The sequence below is a fragment of the Dipodomys merriami genome, unplaced genomic scaffold (assembly GCF_024711535.1).
Source record: "Dipodomys merriami isolate MVZ:Mamm:240054 unplaced genomic scaffold, mDipMer1.0.p SCAF_49, whole genome shotgun sequence".
Lineage (NCBI taxonomy): Eukaryota > Metazoa > Chordata > Mammalia > Rodentia > Heteromyidae > Dipodomys > Dipodomys merriami.
The window spans coordinates 6,649,398-6,665,000 of NW_027206057.1; the positions used below are offsets into that span (position 1 = coordinate 6,649,398).

Below are 15,603 nucleotides of genomic sequence, written 5' to 3' on the forward strand. Positions count from 1 at the left end.
CTTTTTTCTTAAAATTTTGTATAGGGAATAAAAAGAGGAAACAAGCTTGATGAAAGCTATGAAAGGCATACGTACCCCTCTGTGTAAAGCTGTACATCCCATAATGTCAACAGCATCTACATTTGCTTCCTTTTCAAGTAACAAGGAGACAGCATCAATGTGTCCATATGCTACTGCAAGCATTAGCGGGGTTCTAGGGAGAGAAAAACAGGCTTTCAAATGAGGTAGAAAATACTTACAGTGGGAGAATACCTCTCTGTTGTTCTTGACAATAGCTAGTGCTTTCTTTGTCCTCAGTTTTCTATCTGCTCTGTACAACGATCAATCTCTCGCTGCTCTAACACTACAAGGAATGGAGGAAGAGGAATGATCCATAGGGTGGGGCTGGTAGAAATCCCATCTCCAACTATTCCTAACCTCTCATTATTGGAACCATGTGGCATGCAGTAAGTATCAGCTGGGTAGACTGTATGTGTATGAGGAAAACCCTCTTCTTTTTTTTGGTGTATTTTCCTTATTTATAAATTTGGGGTTTCAGTTACATAGTCAGATAAAGAGTACATTTGTTTTTGTTTTTTTTGTTTTTTGTTTTTTGTTTTTGTAGGTCGTGGGGCTTGAACTCTGGGCCTGGGCGCTGTCCCTCAGCTCTTCAGCTCAAGGCAAGCGCTCTACATTTGTTTTTGAACCATGTCCCCACCTTCCCCTTCCCTCACTCTCTCCCAGTTTTTCCCTCCCAGTCGCACCCGCAAGCTGTATAGTTTATTTTCAACATAGGGTCTAGTAAGTACCAATGCTACATTTGTTTACCATTTATCCCTCCATTTCTGTGCCCCCTCTTTATCATCACAAAAACAGATAAATGAACAAAGAAGACAAAAGGAAAAGAAAGCAAAAACAGCAACAAAGAAAAAAAACCTCTTGCTTCCATTTCTTGGAGTTCATCTCAATTAGTATTATTTTATATGATCAGATGCCAAGAAATAGCAATCCAAGGTGGGCGTCAGTGGCATACGCCTGTAATCCTAGCTACTCAGGAGGCTAAGATCTGAGGATCACAGTTCAAAGCCAGGGCAGGAAAGTCCATGAAACTCTTATCTCCAATAAACCACCAGAAAACTGGAAGTGTAGCTCAAATGGTAGAGCACTAGCCTTAAGCTGAAGAGCTGAGGGACAGCGCCCAGGCCCAGAGTTTAGGCCCCCACAACTGACAAAAAGAAGAAAGAAAAAAGAAAAACACAATTTTTCATTCTTCATTCCTCATTCTTCATTGTCTGAAAGAAAAGCCTGATAGGTCTAGAGGAAAGAACAGAGTGCTGAATCCTAGAAGTGAGGTTCTAGCCCACATACCTGGGACTAGGTAAAACCAGAGTTTTAGCTATCTGCATTTCCTATTTGGAAAAGAGAACAGGGCGGGAAATAAACCACGAGAAAATTCTTGGAAGAATGGAATGAGGAAGGATAAAAATGTCAATGGGATAATGTCTAGAGGTCTGTCTTTCTGCCATTATTAATTTAATGAAATGGGAACGTAGCAACCTCAAGAGATTAAAGATGGGAAGAAAGAGGAGAAAGATGGGAATATGTGAAAGAAAGCCAGGAAACACAGCCACGACAATGCACACTCTCCTGGTGTTTTTTTCTGGATATAGACTCTGGCACAGAGCACTGTTTTTCTAGAACCTTCACCTATGAATTTCACCCAACCTAGAATTCAGCCATCAGCCCTCCTAGCTGTTCAATAAACCAACCAATTCCCTCTTGTGACTAAAATGTCAACCCAACGCCAGGTGTAGGCTACTTACTGTCCTTTGGCATCTTTGACATCAACTACTTCCGGGTTGTCTGCGATTTCCAGTAATAGCCGCAAACACAAGGTGTGACCATTAATAACTAGAAAAGAAAAAATGATAGACATCTTTTGAACAGATAAATACTACAGAAATCCCTCTAGAGTGAAATTTATTTGGACTTCAAGTCAGTGCTCTGCCACCAATGCTAACAGATGACCCCTGTATTTCCAATTCCTGATGGCCTGAGGCATATCCTGGCCCAGTGTTCATCTCTCAGCTCCTTTATTCCTACCAGGAATTTGTGAGCTTCATCTCCCTTTTCTGCTTCCCCTGCTGAGGAAGTTTTCCTTAAACTTGGTGTCCTTTCTTATCTCCTCATGTAGGACTGACAGGCCTCCTCCCTTGTCAGTTCTCCTATTGTTCCTCCAAGCTTGCTTCTCTATAATCATCCTCTGACAAGCCTGACTCCAGACCTTTTTAAAAATAAGAAAAAAAAAAGCAGGAGGAGGAGAAAGGAGAAGGGAGAGGAGACGGGAACAGTAGCAGAACAGGAGGAAGATAGAGAGGAAGAGAGGAGATGAGGAAGGAGGGGAAAAGGAGCAACAGACCCAAGAGTGGGCAGGAAATGCAGTGCAACCTCAATGTCAGGCCGTACATTCTGGGAGAGGGAGAACCAGGTTATACCCTTGTGCACACCTGGAAAGATGCTCCTTTCCTAGGTGGCAGAGGAGCATGGCCTGCTGGGAAGGAGCCCCTCTGGGATGGAACCCCCCTGGAGTAAGGCTCTTTCCTCCAGGTTACTGAGCAAAAGAGGAAGAAGAAAGAGTAAGAGGAAGAGAAGGAAGAGTTGAAGGAGAAAGAGGAAGAGGAGGGGGAAGAAGAAGAGGAAGAGGAGAAAGAGAAGGAAGAAGCCACCTAAATGTGGCTTTCTACTCAGTAAACTGAGAACAAAAACGTTTAAAATTCCGAACATGACCTACTCTCCTGTCTGAACAATAAGAACACAATAAAATACATTGAATTTCCCTGGTGATGAATATGGAGGGAAAAAGGAAATGATGTAGCTGTGTTAGGCCGACAAAGGCTCTCTTCAGAGCTGTGTTTTACAGTCCTTTTTATAGCTTGCCAGTCATGAAAGAATGCTAATTTAACATTGACAGTTTTCAGGGAGAATGCCTATTAGAATTAGCTCATATTTATCGATACCACCCAATAAACAACAGGAATAATGCCCACACTACATAGACTATTCCATTCACCATCCATTTATGTATGTTGAGAAGAAATTTGGCAGACTGGAGTTACAGGTAATATATTATGGTTGCTGTGTTTCTGTCATATTTTTACATTTATGCAAACATATGTTACCATCGTTACAATGTCTAAGATGTCTGAAAGGAAATGATCACGGAAGGACTGACCACTAAATATCACAGCCATGGGTTCATGGAGGGAAGGGAAACACATTTTTTTGACTAACTCTTCTTTCTGTAGCAATGTAATATTCTTTAAGTGCTCATACTTAATGGTTCCATTTTTTTGTTTTTTTTTTAAATTTTTTTATTGTAAAGATACTATACAGAGGGTTACAGTTACATGAGTGAGGTAATAAGTACATTTCCTCTTGAACATTGTTAATCAAATGTAAGAAAACAGCATCTAATTTCCTATTACTCTGTGTGTCAGACTGAAAACAATATCTATAGTTATGATTTTATACCTGTGTTTTCACACAAGCTTACTGAACTCAACCCATAGCTCTGAGGAAAATTTAAATCTTCTTCTTCACCTTCTCACACACTAGATTTTTTCCCCTCAACTGCCTGCTAGCAGAAAGATGACAATATCCTTAGCTGTGTTCTGTCAGACCCAGCTTTCTTTATGTCAGCTTCTCCTTGGCTATGAGTGACAGTCATTTTTTTCCATGTTGCTCAAAACCCATTGTAACTGTCACCGTATTTATCTGTGCCAAATCTCCAGTATCCATCCTGGCTGCTTTTCACAATATTTCAAGGAACTGAAATAAAGAAATTGGCCTCTCAAGGGAGCTGCAAAAGATTCTGAGTATACAGATCCTAAATCACCTCTGCATCCCAGACATTTTGTAAGAGTTAAAATGACAGCCTGTGTCATTAAGGGAAACCCTAACAGAGTAAATCCTCTTGACCACTAGGGGGTGCCCTTGGACCACACCTACTTCACAGTGGCCAATGTGTGATTGTCAGCCATTGCTTACTGTTTGCAAGGATGGGCTTCTTCAACCAATACAGGCTTTGCAATGGTCAGGAATTAGATGGTAGCATAAAAGGGTTGCTTGCCTTAATAATTGGCAATTAATTTAGACTGGATAATACCACCAGCCAAAGAAGCAAAAAAGACTGCGATGGAAAATAATTTATAATTTGACCACATGAACTATCGCTGCTAAAGCTTTTCTTTCCAGCTATCATTTCTGGTAATTATGTAAGAGCCAGGCCTTTTCAATCTCTATAATTGGCTTAGACAGTAAGGGATATAAATGGAGTATATTTCTCCTAGAAAAATTTCCCAAATAATGAGTCATGAGGTCTTTTAGAAAACATCTTCACTCCTATAGTTCTTCAGTACAACCATATTTCACTGGGTAAGATGGTTATTTCTCCTTATAAGGTTCTATCTATTACCCTCATCAAAGGCTGATATTACTGGATTTCCTGAACTCAAAGGTATTTATAGCTTAGCCAAGCCAAAAACTCTTTTACATGACCTTTATTTCTGTATATACGCCTGGATGTGTGTTGTTGGTTACAAGTTTTCATGTATATTGGAGAGAGAAATCCCAGAAAACTACTTACTTTTTGGTTTATACATGTAATCCTTTTGGGGGGGAGGTGGAGGAGGGGGAGCTAGTCATAGGGCTTGAACTCAGGGCTTGTACAGTCCCTGAGCTCTTTGGCTCAAGGCTAGCACTCTACTACTTTGAGCCAGAGCTCCACTTCTGGTTTTCTGGTGGCTAATTGGAGATCAAAAATCTCATGGACTTTTCTGCCCAGTCAGGTTTTGCACAATAATCCTCAGATCTCAGCCTCCTGACTAGCTACGATTACAGGTGTGAGCCACTAGTGGTCTCTATTTATACCTCTGAGGTATCAAGAACCAAAACAAAGGCTAAGAATCAAACTTAGGCTGGTGTACTGATGGGCTTCTGTATATGAAATGTCCATAAGATACAGTAATAACAGGCGCTAAATGCTGTGATTTGTGTGTGTGTGTGTGTGTGTGTGTATGTGTGTGTGTGTGTCTGTCTGTCTGTCTGTCTATCTCTGTCCCTCTCTCTTTATGGCTCTTGTCATCTGAGTTTTTCATGGGCAGTGACTTCCTTCAGTTTTTTTCTTTCTTTTTTTTTTTTGTCTTGTCTTAAAATGCCAGAAGCAAAGAAAATAACTTTCTTTTAAGAATCTTTGTGTAACTACAGAGTCTCTGGTTTTTTGTGGGGGGCGGGGAGGGGAGGCTGGGGTTCAAGGAAATCTGGTCTGGGAGGCAGGGGGATGATGGAAATACTAACATTAGAGAAAATGCTCTGTGCTTTTGACGTGATTCATTCTATGTGACATATTCTGGACATTATACTTTCTCTGTTGTTTGGGAAGCTTATAGTAGGGAGCTGCCTAACTCTTTGGAGACCAGAAGCTGAATAGCCAGAAGCCATCAACCATATCAAAACATGTTAGAAGTGTGCAGCTACGTCTGATGTAGAAAGAAAACTGGTATTTTAAAGACTGGGATGAAAGGAGATGCTGCTATTTTTTTATTTGTACTCAGGAGTGCGCTACAGAACTTGGGTGATAAAAGCTGAGTTAGGCCTACCTGAGGCATGAAGCGGCGTTCTTTTGGTGACGTTGTCTTTCACAAAGATGGATGCTCCCTGGTTTATCAGGGCTTCTACACACTCCGTGTGTCCCTTGAAGGCAGCCAGATCCAGAGCGGTGCGGCCTTTCTCATCCCTGATGTCCAGGTCCACCAGAGACTGTAGAAGGACCTCCAAGGCCTGGTGGTGCCCATTGTAGGCCTGCAGAGAATAAAACAATGGCCCAAATGCTCGCTCCCACCCCAAACAGTACAGTGAGAATTATGGGTAGAGACCATGCCACGTAGCACACTGGAAAGAGTGCATTGATGTATTTTTATATGAATATCTATCAACCTAATAATCCAACAGAGGGGGAAATAGCTGCATGTATTAGTATATTCTTTTTTATAATGTTTTTTTTTTATTGTAAAAATAGTATGGTCTTATATCTGTTACTTCAGTCCTAAGCCTATCGATGACAAAATAAGAATATTTTTTCTTAGTCTTTTCTGTGTGTTTGTGTTTGCCAGACCTGGGGCTTGACTCAGGGCCTGAGCACTGTCCCTGAGCTTCTTTTGTGCAAAACTAGCACTCTACCACTTAAGAGCCACAGTGCTATTTCTGGCTCTTTCTGTTTATGTGGTATTGAACCCAAGGTTTAACACATGCTAAGCAAGCATTTTACCACTAAGCCACATTCCCAGACCCTTTCTTAGCCTTAGTCTTTTCTATTAGTAAAGTTGAAGAAGAGCATGACAGTGAGAATCACGTTCTATGGGAGGCAGCAAGGCAAGGTGACCTTCCCCCTTACCGCACAAGGCTCGACACCTTTCTAACCGCGTCATCTTAGGGTTTGTTCCCCCACCCCCTGCTTTTGCTTTCTTGTTTTCGTGCTGATACTTGGGGCCTGGTGCTCTTGCTTGGCTTTTTCACTCAAGGCTGGCACTCTACCACTTGAGCTCAAATTCAGGTTCGGAGCACTTTATTTTTCCTAAGTAATTGGACATTGCACTTTTCTGCCAGGGCTGGCTTCAAACCTAGATCCTCGGATCTCAGCCTCCTGAGTGGCTGAGATTACAGGCATGAACACCAGTGCCTGGCTCTTTATTGGTATTATAAAGGTGATATACAGAGAGGTGACGGTTACATACATCAGATAATAAGTACATTTCTTTTTGGACAATGTCACCACCCCCTCCCTCGGTCTCTCCTAGTTTTCCCCTTCCATCCCCACCCACAAGTTGCATAGTTCATGTTCAACATAATGTCCTGACTATTTACCCTTTGTCCTTCCATTTCTGTACTTCCCCTTCCACTCTAGGAGAGCTTCTTAATTGTGCTACGTGTTTTTTTTCTCCATACATAAAGCAAGAGCAACAAAAACTGTCTCCCTAAGTTGCTGTGACCATAAAGGGATAAATTTCACAGGCTTTGCATAGTATCTTGTATGCAGCAGGTGCTTTTTCTTCCTACTTTATTCCATAGATGTTAACGAAAACACAGAAATAATTATTTATACTCATACATACAATGTACTAGTATCAAGTTCAGATCTATTAGGAAGGCCTCACTTCTGTCAAGGTTGAGGTTTCCTACTATTAAAAAGCAAGATAAATAGCCTGAAAGGTAATTTTTGTTCCAACTATAAGTAAAAAAATGTGTGCATTCAGTTTCTCCTTCCAGTCAGGCAAAGAGCACTGAAAATGGGGGAAAAGAGGGTAAGGTTCTCTGGGGCGGGCGGGGGGGGGGGAGGGAGGGAATGGTTTGGGGAAGGAGGAAAGAAAGAGGAAAAGCCGTTCCCTCCCCAGTGTCCCCAGCAGGCAAATACCCATTTTTGTCACCTGCACTTTTAATTTTTTTTTTTTTTTTGGGTCCAGTCGTGGGGCCTGAACTCTGGGCCTGGGCGCTGTCCCTCAGCTCTTCAGCTCAAGGCTAGTGCTCTACCACTTGAACCACAGCGCCACTTCCGGCTTTTTTCTTTTTGCTTATGTGGTGCAGAGGAATCGAACCCAGGGCCTTGAGCATGCAAGGCAAGCGCTCTACCACTGAGCCACCTTCCCAGCCCCACTTTTAATTTTTTTTAACTGCAGCCATTACTTAACACAATTTATTTGGAGGAAAAAAATAGACTTAGCCCAAAGGATTAATTTTCTTAATATAATAGAGCTATTAGAAACCATTTTAAAAGCTAAGAAAACATGCAAAAAGCATAAAAAGGCAGCTCACATAAAAAGAAATGTAAAAGGCCAGTAGACATGAAAAAAAAAAAGTCTATGTAAAATTTAACAGGACTGTTTTTTCCATCTACCTTGGCGATGATTGAAGAGTTTGGTCATATGCTGTGTTAGTGAAGACTGTGAAAACAGCAATCTTTTACTCTGTTTGTAGGAATATAGATTGGTATGATTTTTATGGAGGTTGATCTGACAGAATCCGTAAGATTTCTTTATAAAAGAGAAATGAAGTCGCAGGCTATATTTACCATGGCCTCATTCATATAAAAAGAGAATGCATGCATGCATATCTATATATGTATATATATTCACACATGGCTCTAGATCCATAGAAACATTTTAGAAGGATATAAAAGAAACTAGTAGTAATGATTAAATTTAGATCTAGGAGGTAGGCAATAAGCAAACAGACTTATTTCACTTTATCTTTAAAAATGGTTTTAATGATTTTTGTTATAAAAATAATAAAAACTAGATTTTAAAAGTCATATGGTAGAATTTTTAAAGTCCTAATATCATGATTGTTGTCACTATCATGGTTACTTTTACATAATAAACAGGTACTACTACATGAAGGAAAATATAATAATGAAGTGTAATATAATATAACTCATATGATAACAAATCTCAGATTTCTATTCCAGTCCCAAGTTCTCTTTTTATTCTAAATTTGTACATCCAATGGTCTCATAGTGTTTCCACTTGAATGTATAGCATGGGAAACTGAATTCTTCATTTCCTTCCTTGAACTTCCTCTAACTATAGCCTACATTTCAGTAAAATACAACTTTATTCTAATTGCTCAGGCCCCAAACTTTGAAGTTGGCTTCATCTTCCCAACTCCTCATCCTTCCAGCTCTTAATCCCAAGGTGGGGAACAAGGGTTGGAAGTGCAGGCCCCAGCCTGGGATGCCTGCTGAGAGGAAGTCTCATCTTTGCTAACTCACACACAGGTTCCCTCGGTTCTCAGGCATTGCAAGAAAACCACGACCCAGCTTCCTGTTCTAACTGCCACCGAGGTGGCCAGCCCGTGTGGCACTCCCAAGGCATCGCCATCTTTACTTCCCTGACAATCTGTGGAGAAGCAGCCCACTTCTCATTCCACACCACCCTGTCTCGCCAGGATGACAGCAGAAGCTGCCCTTTCTGCTCTTGTCCCCTGCAATGCACTATTCATCCAACTACCCAATGAAATCTTTCTTTTGGATTCCGCCTCACTCCTTGCTTAAAACTTCGCCTATAACTTCTAGCTTTGTTGGTGACTATACCCCACCAAGTTCCCATGACCCAGCAGGTTCTCAGGATCAGGCGGCCCTCTGAGCTCATCCTCAGAGCACCCTCGCCACAGTGCTGGCCACACTGGCCTTTCTAGGCTTAACATGAACTTCTTCTGGGACAGTGCACCTGGGCTTTCTGCTTCCTCTGCCTGGGAATCCCTGCCTCCGGCCGTCACATGGCTTTCCTGGTCCTTCTCAAATTCCACTTCTCAGAAAGGCTTCCCAGAGCAGCCTATGAAAATGAGCCCTGCAGACCGCACTCCACTTAGCCAACTTTATTTTGTCATTATAGTTATCCTCCTCCCCCCCACACCGCTGACCATCTATCTCTCTGGTAATTTGTTTATCATCTGTGACTGAAGGGACTGGATGGGGGCTGTTCGCTGCTGTATCCTTTCATTGTGCTTGAATAAATATGACTATTACCATCTATGAATAATAGTGGTAGAGATGTGTCATAAATAGCAACTATTTGTTGAGGGCTTTATATGCTGTATACCGTAGCTCTCATTTGTACCAACTGATTGTTTCCATTTGTACTTCACCTGCCACATATTTGGTATTGAGTTAGCTCTTTAAGTCTGTTCCCATTCCATAACATTATCAATATGTAAGGAATTTAGAAAGACTAGGTACCAAATATCCACCACAATACTTGTGTAGCTTTAGTATCATATAGATAAAAATTCTAAGAACCAGCCAGGCACAGGTGGCTCACGCCTATAATCCTAGATACTCAGGAGGCTGAGATCTGAGGATTGTGGCTCAAAACCAGTCTGGGCAGGAAAGTCTATGGGACTCTTATCTCCAATTAACTACCAGAAAACCAGAAGTGACTCTGTGGCTCAAGTGGTATAGTGCTCATCTTGAGCTGAAGAGCTCAGGGACAGCGCTTAGGCCCAGAGTTCAAGCCCCCCAACCAACAAAAAAAAAAGAAAAAGAAAAAGAAAAGAGAAGAAAAAAAATTCTAAGAATGGACACTCTAGATCTTACATGGCTTATTCCTTCAGTCATTTCAGACATTTGTGTGCCATTTTATTATTATTATTTTTTTGGGTCCGGTTGTGGGGCCTGAACTCTGGGCCTGGGTGCTGTCCCTCAGCTCTTCAGCTCAAGGCTAGCACTCTACCACTTGAGCCACAGCGCCACCTCCAGCTTTTTTCTTTTTGTTTATGTGGTGCTGAGGAATCGAACCCAGGGCCTCAGGCATGCAAGGCAAGCGCTCTACCACTGAGCTACCCTCCCAGCCCCATTGTGTGCCATTTTATATTCAGTTTCCTACATTCCTATACATCAGGTTTCCTTAATCGTTAAATTTAAAGTTTTTATTTACAAAATCTTATGGTGATTATTTAATGTCTATCTATTTGGCTTATTTTATAATGTCAGGAGAGACCTCCATTTTGAAAACCTACATTGTTACAGAAGCATGTCTTTAATAATAATGTCTTTGGGCAAAAGAGCCTTACAGTTAATTTATATTTGCACACCAAGGTGCAATCCACAGAGAGGGCCTCAAAAACAAATGAGAGGAGTACTATTAAAAACTTCTACTATGTGGAAGGTGGGAGAGGGAAGGGATAGTGGGACAACCACAAGGGAAGGGGTAACAATGCTCAACAAGAAATGTCCTCATTGCCTTACTCATGTAACTGTAACCCCGCTGTACAGCATCTTAACAATAAAATTTAAAAAATGAAAGCAAAAACAAATCCCACTTCTAGTAAGACAGTGCCTTTGCCTGTGCACAGTGTATAGGGTATGCTCTTTAATTTACTCCATTTTTTAAAGGCAGAGATGCACTGTTATTGCAGCTAAAACAATTCTTATAAAATTTCTGAAATTACTGTAATGTTTTCTACATGGTACATAAATTGTTTACCAATTATTTTGTTTGAATTATGATTTTCCCCTCTCTTCCTAACCTCTCTTGAAAAAACAAGTGGGTTTCTGCTAATGAATTGAGCAGACATCTAGTATTTTATATGCCTTTTACGCTGTGTAATTTAATATTTGGTACTTGGCCATTTGTTTTATTATGTAATTGATAAAAATAGGGATGTATTTTAATGTTAGTTCAACTATGGTTTTTATACTCTCTGGGACTGTGTGGTTAGAGTTCTGTAGAAGGAATAATTTGTCTCTGTTTGCCAGCTTGTAAAAAGTTAGTGCAAGAGCATAAATATCTAAACAAGTGATGAAATGCATATACTATCTAGAAAGAGAGATTAGAGAGACACAGAGAGAGACAGAACAAAGAGTCAGAGTCAGAGACAGAAAAACAGAGTGACAGAGAGAAGATAACATAATAAATAGCCATCCATTCTTCACCCAGTTTCAGTCATTATCAACTCTGGCCACCACCAGATCTCATGTAAAAGGGTGTAGAAATAGAAGCATCCATGTCCGTGTGCAAATAAATCTATTGTACTTGACCATCAGCTTAAATCTGCTGCTTATATTGAAAACTGGCTTTGCGTAACACTTCTCACTTTACTGATTCAACTAATATAGAATGCATAACTTGGTAGAGGTGTGGCTCAAGTGGTAGAGCACCAGCCTTGAGAGCAAAATCCAAGTGAGTGTGAAGTCCTGAGTTCAAGGCCCAGTACTGGTATAAAAAGAAAAGAGGAAGGAAGAAGGGAGGGAAGCAGGGACAGAAGGACGGGAGGGAGGGAGGGAGGATGGAGGAAGGGAAGAAGGAAGAAAGGAAGGAAGGAAGGAAGGAAGGAAGGAAGGAAGGAAGGAAGAAAAGGAGACACGGAGGCAAGGAGGGAGGAAATAAAAGAACTCATGTCTTCACACCAAAGGTTTATGGGCCCGTATAGATAGATAGTAGGTTCTAGATGCTATTTGCAAATGCTAAAATGACGAGGAAATAAACATTTGAGTTTCTGCTAATTTGATGGAATTGGCAGTTTATAATGCATACACATGTACAAAGCTCAAATGGCTACCCCATTTAGGTTTAATAAAGAGAAGACACAGGGGAAAAAGGAGAAATAAGCAAGAAGAAAAGCAACAGGAAGGAGACAGCATTGTCCTAACCAGCCTAACAAAGCCACTTAAGAGCACAGACTTCAGACCTTACCCCATGAATTAGACCCTTATGTGTTTCCCTTAATCCTTACAACAAAAATGAAATCCACTACCCCATGTTAAAGAGACTTAATAGAATAAAGAGGATTAATTAAAATAAAATGAAGCCAGCCCTACTACTTAGGATAGCTTTAAAATTCTAGCCTCTACTTTCTCTAGAAAAAGCACCCCCAAATACTATTAAAGATAGATTGGTCGAGGCCAGTCACCAGTGATTCATGTCTATAATTCTAGCTACTCAGGAGGCTGAGATCTGAGGATAGCTGTTGGAAGCCATCCTGGGCAGGAAAGTCTTTAAGACTCTTATTTCCAATTAACCAGCACACACACACACACACACACACACACACACACACACACACACACACACACACACACACACACACACACACACACACACACACACACACACACACACACACACACACACACACACACACACACACACACACACACCCAAAGGTCAAATGTACCTGTACTTTCTTTCTTTACTCTTGTTTGTGGCTGTTAAATTTCACCTTGAATAAAGGCTTCAATGAAAACATCGAACTTATAAATCATTTTTAAGGAATACTTCATTTAAAAAAAAATCTCACTAGGTAACTGAATCTTTTAAGATAGGAACTAAGGGCAATGAGAGGAAAAAACTGGGACCTTATCAGAATTCACTGAAACTAAGGGTTCATTTAGAACTTTCAACAGCTGGACCTTTCGTTTGCATAACCTTGTTTCGTCATTTTAATTTTTTCAAGTGGACGAAATGTTTGTGAAATTCAGTGGGCTGATAACTACGGAGACTTGACTCATTCAGCCAGTAAATGGTGACGCAAGGCAGGTCAGGTTGAGGTAGTCAAGGTTTAGGGGCATCTAGTTCTGTTCTCCTGTTTCCACCCAAGCGATTATGGGTTTTTATCAACGTAATTGCTACACAGACCTCCGGAGAGGGCGATGGGCAGATTTGTAGGGCTCTTAACATACACAAACTTGTTTTTCAGGTGTTAGTGCTTAGAGGGAAAGAACAAGATAATTTTAGAACAGATCCATTGTAGTCCCCCCATCAACGTTGCCATCACCTTCTCCAGCCTTTGTTTTGGCTCTGGTGCTTTGGTGATTTAGCACAGAAGTTGAAGGGATCCCATTAAATAACAAAAGCCCTAGCAGGTTATTTTTCTTCTCAAATCTGTCCAAGTGATGTCCTGTTGTGCTCAGAGTAAAAGTAAAGTCCTTACCATTGGAATGACCATGGGCCTTATGAGATCTGTAGCCATGGTCCCCTGACTCTAGACTCCTCCTACACTATGTTAGCCCTCTCTTACCAGCCTGATGGCCCTCACCAGCCTGCCACAACCAGTGGCCTCTTTGCTTTTCTGTGGACATGTCAAGTACAGTCTTATTCACTACTGCCCGGAACTTTCTTTCACATAACAACATGAGACTCTCAAGATCTCTGTTTAAAAGTGAGATTCTATACCACATATGATTGCCCCTGTATGCCATCTGACTCTCCTGCTTGTGGATCCTACCTCCTTTTCTCTCGCAGCACTGATTACCAGCTATTTCTTGTGCTGTTCACTTGCCTAATCTCTCTCCTAGATGGAAAATTCTACAATTCTACAAAGGCTGAGTTTTCATTACTGTAGCACTTCTGATCCCCAAAGAGGACTTGACACTATTCATAGACAATGTATTAGAATGAAACAGTGCTATTCATGTTAATAAGGTGAGGAGAAGCTGGCCAATGGCACACAGCTGCCTGCAGGTGCAGTTCTAATTGCTTCACATGCATTAGAATCCTTAACTAATTCACTTCCTCTTAATTTAATCATGTCCAGGTAAGTTACTAAAGAGAACATGAGAGCAGCGGAACTACCAAAGCCCACTCTTCCAGTGATATCATCACTCTCTCTTAATGTCACTGGAGACCTATAGAGTTTAGGAGAGCGCATGGTGAACATTCAATATATTTTTTTTTTTTTTGTCAATTGTGGGCTTGAATTTAGGGGCCTAGGTTCTGTCTCTGAGTTTTCTGGCTCAAGGCTAGGGCTCTACCACTTTGAGCCACAGTGTCATTTCTGGTTTTCTGCTGGTTAATTGAAAATAAGAGTCTCACGGATTTTCCTGCTTGCGCTGGCTTTGAACCACAAATCCTTAGATCTCAGCCTTCTGAGTAGCTAGGATTACAGGTGGGAGCCACTGGCACCCAGCCACATAATTTTTTTTATTAATGAGTGAGAGCTGGGTGCTGGTGGTTCATGAGGATCTTGAGGATCACAATTCAGAGCCAGCTTGGGCAAGAAAGTCTATGAGACTCTTATCTCCAATTAATCACCAAAAAGGTAGAAGTAGAGCTGTGGTCAAGTGGTAGAGCACCAGTTTTGAGCAGAAAAAAAGCTAAGAGAGAGTATCCTGGCCCCAAGTTCAAGCCCCAGTATGCGCGCGCACACACCCACACCCACACACATACAAACACACACACACACACACGCACACACACACGCACACACGCACACACCCACACATGCATGCATGCACACAAAGAATAAGAGATGGCAGACATTTTGGAAGCCAAGAAGCCCTGTTCTTAGATCAGTAGCTGTGCAATCAACTTTATTTTCAAAGAGCTTGGGAATTCTATCTGAGCTAACCCTCTACATAGGTCTCTGAAGGGGTAGCCAGGGCCATGTTTGGGAGTGGTCAGCCTTGGGGAAACTTCTCCAATCACAGCAGAAGGCTGGGCAAGGATTCTGAAGAGAAATCTTTAGGGAAACTTCTATTGCAAGCCAAAGGTACAAAGGTTTTTTTTACGCACAGATAATCCATTATCTACCTACTTTCTCCACTCCAACAGCATCCATCCTGACTGATTTCACTGCACTCAACATGTATATGTGTACACATACACATGCATGTGCATGGAGTGTCGGCTGGAGAATGTGTGAGTGGGTGTCAGCCCTGGGGGGGGGTGAGGATGAGTGGGCACAGGCAGTGGAGGGAGGGCTCTACGCAGCAGCAGCACTTCCGGTTATTCCCAATGGTTCTGCAATGGCCTTGTCTGTCTTGATCTTGCCTGAATGCCAGTAATAAAAGACTCTTCGATCTAAACACTCAACCTCAACTTTTCATCAGAGCAATTGCTTGAAGCTGTGCTTTTGTGTAAGTGAACCACCTTACCAATGGCTCACGTAGATCCAGACCCTTTCCATTCTTCCCCAAATCCTATTCCTGGGTTTCACTAAGCAAAGAATTCAAACCTCCCACAATTCAGCAGTGGGGGCAGGTGAGCTGGCTTTGGATGCATAAAGCTGCCAGGCACAAGGGCCTTCAAAACAGCTGCTGATCTGTGCCCACCAGTCAGTGGGAAAACCTTGTGAGGA

The 15,603-nt window shown here is 41.6% G+C and overlaps 1 protein-coding gene across 4 annotated transcripts in view; it reads right to left on the minus strand.

Annotated features, from left to right (window-relative positions):
• Ankrd44 (ankyrin repeat domain 44) overlaps positions 1–15,603 on the minus strand; it is a 300,455-nt gene that overhangs the window by 21,251 nt on the left and 263,601 nt on the right. For all 4 annotated transcript variants that reach the window (XM_069995713.1, XM_069995712.1, XM_069995714.1 and 1 more), the window contains exons 18-20: positions 5,637–5,838; positions 1,803–1,890; positions 76–193 (exon numbers count right to left, since the gene is read on the minus strand). In XM_069995713.1, coding sequence (XP_069851814.1) covers positions 76–193; positions 1,803–1,890; positions 5,637–5,838 — 408 coding nt within the window. The remainder of the gene's footprint in view (positions 1–75; positions 194–1,802; positions 1,891–5,636; positions 5,839–15,603) is intronic.